The 10,380-nt window shown below is 63.4% G+C and overlaps 1 protein-coding gene across 4 annotated transcripts in view; it reads left to right on the top strand.

Annotated features, from left to right (window-relative positions):
• The window catches only part of AGRN (agrin), a 32,415-nt gene that overhangs the window by 1,899 nt on the left and 20,136 nt on the right, over positions 1-10,380 (top strand). For all 4 annotated transcript variants that reach the window (XM_011386041.2, XM_023526446.1, XM_011386039.2 and 1 more), the window contains exon 2: positions 725-986. In XM_011386041.2, the coding sequence (XP_011384343.1) occupies positions 725-986 (262 nt within the window). The remainder of the gene's footprint in view (positions 1-724; positions 987-10,380) is intronic.

Genomic DNA, 10,380 nt, shown 5'->3' with positions numbered 1-10,380 from the left:
GCACGGTTTGTCAGAGCAGGTGCCCTCGGGGCCCCAAGAGCAGGAGTGTGGAGGGTGGGGCTGCCGGATGCTGCCCAAACTTGATTTTGTGGTTCATGGGCGGCTTTGACTGCACTGCACTGGAGCTCGGCGGAGGAGGGGTCTTTCACCTCCTGGGGGGAGGGTGGCCTAGCCCACCCACAGGGCTGCAAGGAACCAAGCTGGCCCAGAGTCCTGGGCCCAGGGCCTGTCATCCTGAAACTCCACAGTCCAGCAGCTAGCTGCTCCTGGCTCTGCCAAGGGGTGGGCCAGACGGGGAGAGCAGGGCACGGGATGCAGGCACCCCAGGCCAGGGCAGGCCCCTTCCCAGATCCAGCCTCAGCTGACATGGACATAGTTGGGATTGGGGTGGCTGGGGTCAGTTAGAGCTGGAGGGTGGGGGAGCTGAGCTGTTCCCTGGGAAAGACAGTGTGTTCACAGGCCTCGTTTGTGACACACATGGGCAGTGGCATCGGTCCTGTGTGCGCTTCGCTGCATCCTCCTCCTGGGGCGCTGACCCAAAGTCTCCTTATATCTCATCCCAGGGTTGGGGTCCACTCTGGATGTCGGGCCTGAGTGACTGAGGGGAAGAGAGGAAGAGGCCCGGGTGTCTCGTCTAGTGTTGATCTCGGGCCACCGCGGTCCCCTCTGCCGAGTGGGAAGATCGCTGATCCCTCCCCTCCCCTCCCCTCCCCTCCCCTACCAGGTTCGGGTCTGGCGGTACTTGAAGGGCAAAGACGTGGTGACTCAGGAGAGCCTGTTGGATGGCGGCAACAAGGTGGTGATTGGTGGCTTTGGAGACCCCCTCATTTGTGACAACCAGGTGTCCACGGGGGACACGAGGATCTTCTTTGTGAATCCGGCACCCCCATACCTGTGGCCAGCCCACAAGAACGAACTGATGCTGAACTCCAGCCTCATGCGCATCACCCTGCGTAACCTGGAGGACGTGGAGCACTGCGTGGAAGGTGCGTGGGCGGCGGGCGGCTCCGGCGGGGTGCAGGAGGCTGGTGTGGCCCGAGCTTGGGCCTGTGGTCTGGCCTTCCCGGCTGTCTCTGGCCGTGTCAAGGTCAGCTCCAATCTCTGACATTAGCAGTGCTCCTCCAACCCCCCCTCCCAGACACTACCATCTTCTGCCCTGGAGCCAAGCAGGTCCTGGGCCTGCAAAGGGACAGGCTTCCTCCTCTTCCCCTCCCCTCCCCTCCCGCTCACTGGTTCTGCACCTCCTGGAGGAGGGTTCTTTTCTAGGGGGGAGGCTGGGACCAGGTGAATGAACACCAGCTGTTTATGTTCCTGCAGAAGCCCAAACATCTGTCTAGACAGGGCCCAGATGTTGAGCAAACTCCTGGAGGTGGGGCAAAGGGGTGGGGTGACTGCCCCCCTGTATGTTCCAAGGTCTGTCATTTTTGGGAAGGGGCAGTTCTGTCGGGTGGGAGCTTCTCTGGGTTTGAAGGGGTGTGGGCTAGCCAAGGTGAAAAACTCTTGTCTGCTGTCCCCACATGCCTGTTCTGAGTGGCCCAAGAGCACCCCTCCTCCACACCAGCCTCTGGGAGGTGAGCAGGAGTCACATGACCAGGGCTCCCAACCCCTCCACCCCCCTCCAGCCTCCCTGTCGGGGCTGGATCCTTGGCTGGGGAATGTGGCAGAGAGAACTAGGAACTGCCTATTGCCCCCACATCCTGTCTGTTCCCTCAAGGCTGCCTGGGAAGGGAGAATGGGGGGTGGGAGAATGCTTTCTCCCCAGGGCAGTGGGAGCGGTCTGTGACTTCCTGTCCCAGGAAGGTGAACACAAGACTTTATCCCTCTTGTCGGCCAGTGTGGCTGTCCCCGCTTCTGTCTAACTCACTGCTGTGAGTCTGGCTTGGCTTTTGTGGGGTCCTGAATGGTGGACTCCTCTGGAGGACAGTGCAGGGGGAGGGGTAGGACCTTAATGGGGTGGGGAGCCCCACAGCAACTTTCCCAGACTGTGGTCAGCTGCTTCTGGGGCTGCCTGAGTCCCAGTCTGCAGCATCACACAGAGAAGCCAGCAGGATCATGTGTCCCCGGTCCCTTCCCAGGCCAAGACTCGAAACCCTGGCTCTGCTCTGGAAGTTTGTGGTCCAGGGGGGTGGCATGGAGATGAGGCAGGCTGTGGGCTGCTGATGCCCAGTTCTGGGATGAGTTGGGGCCACAGAGAGGCTGGAGAAGAGGGGTAAGGATAGAAAGGGGATCAAGGGAGAACCATTAACTCTACTGCTGGGCGAGTCCAGCCCCAGAGTCCGCGACTCAATAACCGAGGCTTTCTGTGGGGTCAGAAGGCTTGTGACAGGAGGCCCACCTGGGCAGAACAAGGTTCTCTATCTTGACAAAGCTCTACCCACACCAGGCCTTGGCTCTGGACATGCCAGGATGGGCAGGGGGGCAGCTGGACAGGGGAGAACCCCCCAGGCAGTATAGGGTGAGACTTATCCTATTGTGTGCTGCCTGCCCTGGGCAGCCGGCACTCAGGGGGCAGTCTACAGCCTGAGTTCCAGCTGGAGATGGGGCGCTGGGACCCACAAGCTAGTGTGCAACAATTGGGTTGCCCACCAAGGGAAGGGTCTCAGGGAAAGAGGTTCATAGAGGTGAAGGGACAAGAAGCAGCCTTGGCTGAAGCTTGGGGTCTTGCAGGTGGGGTGGGGACAGGGGAGGGGGGAGGGTCCCTGCACGAGGAGCTGGGGCTTCACTGGCAGATGCTCAGGCTTTGAGCCAGGCTGCCCAGACCTCTGCTTTGGAGAGGGCCAGGGAGCCAAGAGGGTGGGCCAGGCTCTTGGACTGAGGCCTGAGGTGAGATGGGGTATAAGTGCCCCAAAGCCTGAGGGACAAGATCCCCTGGAGCTAGGGCCAGGTTTGGGGAAGAAACAATCCTGTGTCCATGGACCCCGAGGTGGGTGTGGGAAGGAGGGGCCACCTCCTGGTCTGTACAGGGTGAGGACCTCGGACCCCACCCAGGCCTCACCACAGTGAGGAGGATGGGGCTTGCGATAAGCTGACCTCTCCCCTTCTGGCTCTGACCCTATTCTGCTCCCCAGGGCCTACAGTTTCCCAGCCCCACTAGGCAGTCACCCGTCTGTGGAGGTCACCCTAAGACCACCAGGTCCCACATCTCCCTCTGCAAGGCCCTGAGCAGCCAAGGTGGGGGTCACATCCTCCCAGGCCCAACCCCCCCCTTCATCCCTGCCTGGGCTCTGACGGGGCCCCTGCTGCTGGGCGGCACACTTGGTCCCCAGCTCTGCGAGGACTTGCCTTCCTCAGTTTCTCCCCAGGGCCTGCAGGGTCTCCCAGGCTCTGCTGGCTCGGGCCCCTTCCCCAGCCTCCTGCCCCCAGGAAGGCTCCGCCCTGCCCTGACGTGGGGAGCCTCATTCCTGGCATAACTGAGACAGGTATGTGTCCCTTTCCCTGCGCCACCTCTGGGCGAGGGAGGCCCGCTGTTCTCGGCCGGCCCCTTCCGGAGGAGACCCCCGCCCCCAGCGTCGTCAGGCAAGCAGCCTGACCTCTTCCTGCCAGCCGCCCACACGCCGTGAGCCTGCCCAGGCTGGCACTGAGCGGGCATCTCCTCCAGCCCTGGGCCACCTTGTCCCAGTGTGGGCACTGCCTACGTACTCCCAGCACCCTCCCTACTGCCACTCGTGAAGGCTAGTCCTGGGCCTTCCCTGAAGCCCCCTGAGAACGTGGGCGGGCTGAAGGCCCTCAGGGCAGCCTGGGGCCCTTCCCTCCCCCATAAGGCCATGAACAGAGAGAGGAAGTGTTTGCCCCCGCTGGGCCTGGCACAGGGACAGGGTCGGAGTGAGTCTGGCGCGGGCCCGCCATGCCCTGCTCAGTCCCCAAGCCGTGGTCCTGGCGGCCACGCTCCCTGGTCCAGTCTGGCGGGCCTGATTCTGGTCGTGTCCTGCCTCTCTCTGGCCGTGCCAGGCCAGCTGTGCAGGGCCTTCGGCGGGGCCGTGCTGCAGCTTGGCCGAGGTGGTGCGGTAGCAGACTCCCCAGACAGGGGACTGGCTCTCCGCAGTGCGGGGAGGTCTGGGCCGCCGCCCCTGCTGTGCGGCTCTTAGCTTCTGCACCCCCACAATTCCTCCGAGCCTGCCCCACTCCCCCCACATTCCACCCCGCTGAGGCGGGAGGTGGCTCCTTCCTGTCCAAGGTCCCCTCTTCTGCCGGCGAGGCTGCAGGTTCTCGCCCCGCCCCCTGCAGGCCCCGCCCAGCGGCCTCCGGGCGCCGCCCCCCGCCTCGGCCGCTGGAGGCCGGAGCAGGCCCAGGCTCGAGGCCGCCCGCCGGCGGCTGGGGCGCGTCTCCCAGGTGGGGCGTGACCCCCGCTGTGCGGCGCTCTCCCAGCCTGCGCCCCGGCAGTTAGTCGGCGACCGGCGGTCCCCGTGCGCAGGAACGCGCTTGTGGGGCCTGGACCCCACCTGGGCTCACGCGCCGGTGCGATGGCCGGTGTTCGCTGGGGCGGCGCGGGGCGGGCTCCGCCGGCTGAAACCCAAGGGCTTGGGAGCGAGCTCGTTGCTCCCCTTTGGGCTGAGCTGGTGGAAACCGCCCTCGGCTTTTTCCGGACCCCACCTCCTCGCTCCCCCCGTAGAGAAGAGCCCGGCAGGTTGGGAATGGGAAAAAAGTTGTTTTGAACCTGCCTTCCCCTCTTCCTCTCTACACTGCACCCCAGCCATGCTGGGTAGAGTTCCGGCGGGGCCTGCCTGAGCCCTCACAGCATCTCTGGGTGCCGGGAGGAAACGGGAGGTCACGGGCTCAGGGCCAGCTGTCGTAGGCCTGGGGAATGCCCGCCTTCTGCCAGCCCTCAGGCTGAGGTGGAGCGACCTCGCCCGGGAAGGGGAAGGGTAGCAGGGGAGTGGACGGAGGTTTCAGGGCCTCGCGGCCATTCTCACCATCCCCCTGCGTCAGGCTAGCACAGCCTTCTCCAGCCTGTCTGCTTCCTTTCCTTCCTGCAAGGTTCGGCTCCCCAACCCCGTGAGAATCAAAACCTTTCCCCCATCACCTCAGGAGGATGGAAAACAGCTGTGGACACAGGCTCCTCCCACCCCAGTCCTTTGCCTCCACCTGTGGAACCCAGGCCAGCGCCTGTCCCCCCTGCCCCGACCTCCCGCCACTCCCGGAATTTCAAGCCTTGCATAGAGGCCTAGGGGGCGGGGCAGGGAAAATGGACTTCCTTTCCCACTCCGCCCTCCTGGTGCTAGCACCCCCTGTGGACCCATGGTGCCCTGCCCCCCTCCCCTCCGCCCCTACACGTCACTGTGGCCTGGTTCTGGCTGGGGGATGCAGGCACTGTGACCACAGTAGCCCTAGTGGACTTGACACCCCAGAGTCCCAGGAAGTGCCACCTGTCACCAGTGAGAAAAAAGAGGCTCAGAGGAACGAGACGGCACCCCAGTGACAGTACCCCACGACAGTGACGCAGCTCAGCTGAGAAGGGGTCTCATTGGAGGCCAGGCTGTGGCTGAGGTTTGGGGCGGGTGACCTAGGCCTTCAGTAGGGAGGCAGCAGATCCTGAGAACTTCCTGTGAGGAAGGCCCCCTGCCAGGCGCTGTTCACAGCTGGACCTGGGAAGGGAAGGCAGCCTCTCCTGGCCACCCTGCACCCACTGCTCATGGAGTAGAGGCTGGAGAGGGGGAGCCCTCTGTCCTCACAGGTGGTGGGCTCCTTCCAGCTGTGTGGCCTGCACGCATGCACATGTTTGTGCACATGTGTAAGCTCACACCCACAGCCTCAGATGTACCTGTGTGCATGAGAATTCTGCTAAGAGCCCCAGCTGATGGCCTGTAGTTTCTTTCACCCTGGTTTCCCTGGCTTTGGCGAGGGCCGGGGTCCTACAGGTGCTCTAACAACAGGCTGGCAAGGGGTGACCTTCACTGGTGTGCCAGGGGACTTGAGACAGTGCTCCAGCCTCTGTCTTCTGTGGGTCCCATTTCCTGCCTGCTGCCTTAGTGTCCAGCTGTGCCCCCTGTGCCTCCTACCTGCTCTGCCTCTGGGAGTGACTACATTTCTCAGTGCTGGGGATGAAAGGGCTGTGGACAGGAGAGAGTCCCTGGGGGCCACTTGGGCTCTGGGACTGGCAGGGCCGTTAGGGAGTCAGGCCAGGCTAGTCAGGGTGGGTGGGGTCTGTCGCTGATCTGCGGGGGGCCTGAGCCTTCTTTGCTTCTCTCTTTAGCAGCCCCCTTCAGTCACCCCATGCTGGCCCTGGGGGGAGCAGGCAGCCTGGTGTCGCTGCGGGAGGCACTTGCCCTCTGCCCACAGATGTGAGGCTCCAGTGCACAACTGGCCCGACTGTGGGGATGGCATGGGGGCCCACTTCTCTTCCTGGAGGAGGAAGAAGGGAGGCTCACTGTGTCCGGCCATTCATTCATTCATTGGTTCTTTCCTCATCTGCATGTCTGTTCGCTGCCCAGCAGCAGACCTTCGCAGGCCACTGGAAGGAGCTGCTGCCGCCAGCTGCACAGGGCCCTGCTAGGGTTCTTCCCAAGATGGCTAGGTGTGTGCTGTGTGTTGCGGGATGAAGGCACAGGGGAAGGGCGTTCTGGGCAGAAGAGATGGCGGGAGGAGGTTCCATGGGTGCTGGGAGCAGCAGGTGGCTCTTGGAGCTTGCGTTTGGGGTGGGAGGGAGCTGCCGTGGGTGTTGTACAAGGACAGGACTGGAGACCCACAGCCAGCTGCCATGACCCCTGGCTGGGAGAGCCGGCTGTTCATCCCCTCAGAGACCGAGCCTTTGCACCTGACAGCTGGCACCTTCGATGCTGGTCCCATTAGCGCTCCCCTAGGGGAGAAGCCCCACCTGCACCTGGCTGCCTCCGTGACCTGTGTCCTGCATCGCTTTCCACTGCTGCAGCTCTCTCTTCTGGTCTCCTGTGTTCTGCTCCTTTGTTCCCTGCACCTCTGCCTCTCCTGGCGCCAGTGTCTGCCACTGCTCTTCATCTGATATCCAGCTGGCTACCACCTCAGACCTTGGCGCTGGGCTGTGCCCCGCTCCACCCACCCCCCGCCGTTGCCTCCCGTGCTGCCCAGCTCAACACATCTGAGTCCTCAGCAGGCACTGAGCACATCTGGGCACCACTAGGCTTCTTCCAGCTTTCTTTCTTTCTCTTGGAGGCGTGCAAGACCTGACCGCAAGAGGCGGGCTTGGGGCTGTTGCAGAGAGGAGGGACAGAGGCTTAGATCAGCCCCCCATCCCTACCTTTCCCCCAGGTGCCTATTCTCCCCCTCCTCTGTTCAGCTGGTGTGCCCTAGTGGCCGCAGCAGGTGTCGTGGCAGGTTGCCAGGCTCCCTCCCGCTGTGCTCCCAGGCCTGAGGATCTGCCCCCCCACCTCCACCCCCGCAACTCGGCTCCTGGCCTCCTGCAGCCTCCTGAGCCTGTTCTCACCCAGGCCTCTGTAGCTGCTGCCTCTGGGGACTCTTCCTCCAGGCGTGTGCAAACCCCTCTCCCATCATTAGGCGTCCTCCCTCAGAGTTACAACGCAGTGCACCCTCTGCCACAGGGTAGCCTCCCCGAGGGCGGGGAGCTCACCTAGGTCAGACAGGCTGGGGACGGAGGGAGGGCCCTGGGCACAGATGAGCAACGAGCATGCTGAGTAATGAGTGACTGCGGAGTGCAGAGGCAGGGCTCCAGCAGCTGCCTTGCAAGCACCAGCCGTATGAGCCAGCCCTGCTGAGCCCCTTCCCAAAACTCATTTAATCCCCCCACTCTGGGCAGAAGTGTGGGCCATGCCTACTGGCCAAGTGAGTGGACACACACAGCCCCTGGAGTCAAACATGGACACCTCCTGGCCTCACCTGAGGCTGTGATCTGGGGTTTGGGCTGGACACCACCTCTTTCCCAGAGGCTGGCTGTGGTCCAGCAGCAACGACCCGCTGTGAAACGCCCATTGTCTGCTAAGGCCAAGGGGGAGGGGACTGCCGCAGCCTGAGACTGGACACCAGGAGGCAGTGAGCTTGGGAGGGGGCTGCTCTGCCCGGTCCTGTTCCCTTCTCCCATCAGGGCAGCTAGACACCTGCGACTCTGGGCCGCTCCACGGCTCCAAGCCCCGGCGGTGGAGGTGGCCGAGGCTGGGCGAGGCCCCAGTATTAGAGGTGTGTGTGCGCATGTGCGGTGTGTGTGGGCGGTGCTGCCCTGCCCCCATCCCATGCTTTCGGAAGGAGCTAGGCCCCAGGCCCTCCGGAGTGAGCCAGGGGTCATCTGCATGAGAAAGGGGCCAGCAGGTTGCCAATGGGCTGGACTCCCCACGCCATCCCCCACCTCCCCAGGGCAGGAGAAGCACCTGGAGGTGCTCGGCCAGAGCCTGCGTGGGTGCGCACACCCGTGTTATCTATGTTGAGTGAGGAACAAACTGTTGAATGAAGGTTTGTGTATGAGACACCCAGCGTGTATGCACACCGTTGTGTGTGTGTGTGACATCTGGCACACCGGATGTGTGTATACGTGTGTGCAGTTGCATGTGCCGTGTGTGAGCCCAGAGCAGCGGAGCTCATTCCTGGCTTAGAGTACCCTCTGTTCCTTCCCAGGGCCCAGCCTGCCTGGGCTGGTGAGGGCTGAGGATTTGGGTCTGAGGATCCCAAAATAGCTCCAGCAGCCTGAGTTCCCCTCCCCCCCGGCTGGGTCTGGGGCCTCAATGGCCCTTTGTCTCTGACGGCGGCCAGCCCCTGTGGGGGGCTTAGACTCAGACTGGGACTGGGAGGGACCTGCAGCCTGTCGGTTCCCTTTCCCTCGCTGGGCAGGGAGGCCCTAAGCCCCACCTCAGTGTGGGGTGGGTGGGCCGAGGCCCCCACCATGAGAGTTTATGTAAGCTGGCCCATTTGTGGGCATGTCCCAGGGCATCTTCGTGGGGAAGGCCTCCCCTGCCAGTCCCCACCCCAGGCTCACCCCCTGCACCCTGGTTCCTTCACCCCCTCTTCCTGTGGAGCTCCCTCACGATGTTCCTCCGTTTCGGTGGCAGCAGCAGACGGGGACCGTGTGCATTCGTACACACTGGGCCCCGCCTGGGGTTTGACCCCTGGCACTGTCCCAGGGGCCCTCCCTGAACCAAGGGATGCAGATGGCAGTCTTGGAGGCTACAGGGAGCAGTAAACGGGGAAGTGTGTGAACCGCCTGGGCCCTGGGCCAAGCCACGCCCTGAGATAAGGCAGACCCACCACCCCCCCAGCTCCCAGTCCAGGGCGGTGCCTGGGGAGCCACAGGCACTCTCAGTGCGGTGTGGGCAGTGCCAAGGTCCAGTGAGGCGAGGGCTGGGGAGGCTCTGAGGAGAAGTCGAGGCGCCAGGGGCTCCAGGTGGCCTGATGGGTTGCTTCTCTGGGTCCCTCGCTGCAGGGGGTGGGGAACCACTCTGTTTATTGACTTTTCATGCAGGGCTCCATTAGACTCTCAGGTTCTAGGGCTCAAAGAGGTTCGAAGACCTGTGCTGGGGTGATGGGGAACCCTGATGGAAGGACTGACTCCATGTAGGATGTGTCACTGGAGTGCCTGAGAAAGGGACAGAAAGGAGTCGAGAGGTGAACCTGGCAGCATGGGCGCTGGCTGACAGGTGGCTGCCCAGGGAGGAGTGACTCGGGCGGGACTCCAGGGCCCTGTTTGTGAGGCAGCGGGACACCTGGTGGGGTGGAGCAGCCTTGAGAGGGTTCAGCGGAGGCCCAGAGATGACCGTTGATGCCCTGGGGTGGTGCCCAGGGCTGTTGCAGATGCCCAGAGAGGTAGGAGGACACAGGAGGCAGGGGAGACTCCAGGGAGGTAGTTGTAGTCAGTGCTTTCCCAAGGCAGACGGAGACGAGGCATGAGTGACCAGGGGTGGCACTGGTGGCCATGGCAACAGCAGTTTGGCTGAAAGGGGACCTGCTGACAGCAAACACTGATCTCCCGAGGGGAGAGGAGGGGAGGAAGGTGAAATTTCCAGCTGGGGTGGGGATCTGGTCAGCGGCCCTTGTACTGAGGTGGGGCAGGGTGCAGCCTGACCTCAGGGAGAATGCAGACCCTGGCACCCTGGAAGCTGTGCTTCTCCCTCTCTCCCTGTCACCTCCCCAGAGAGGGCTGGTGGACTCTAGGGTGGGCCGTGGTGAAGGTTGTCGCAGGGGCGCAAGACCTGTGACCAGGTCCAGGATGGTGTGTGGTGTGTGTGGTGGTGGGCACTTAGGGGGCTCTCCTAAAGGGCTGCAGGCGGTGGAGGGATGGGCGTACGGGAATGACAGATGGCCACCTATGGGATCCTGGCCGCGGAGGGTGGGATGTGACTGGTGTGGATGGTGGGGATGGGGCAGGGTCCCCCCAAGCATCCTGGGAGCTGCTGACGTGCGATCCCGGGCAGGAGCTGCAGAGGGGTGTCCTGGGGCAGATGTGGAGCCTTCTCACTTGGCCTCCCG

This window comes from Pteropus vampyrus, unplaced genomic scaffold (genome assembly GCF_000151845.1).
Source record: "Pteropus vampyrus isolate Shadow unplaced genomic scaffold, Pvam_2.0 Scaffold875, whole genome shotgun sequence".
NCBI lineage: Eukaryota > Metazoa > Chordata > Mammalia > Chiroptera > Pteropodidae > Pteropus > Pteropus vampyrus.
Note: the sequence above shows the minus strand (reverse complement) of the source record. Positions and strands in the feature narration are given on the sequence as shown.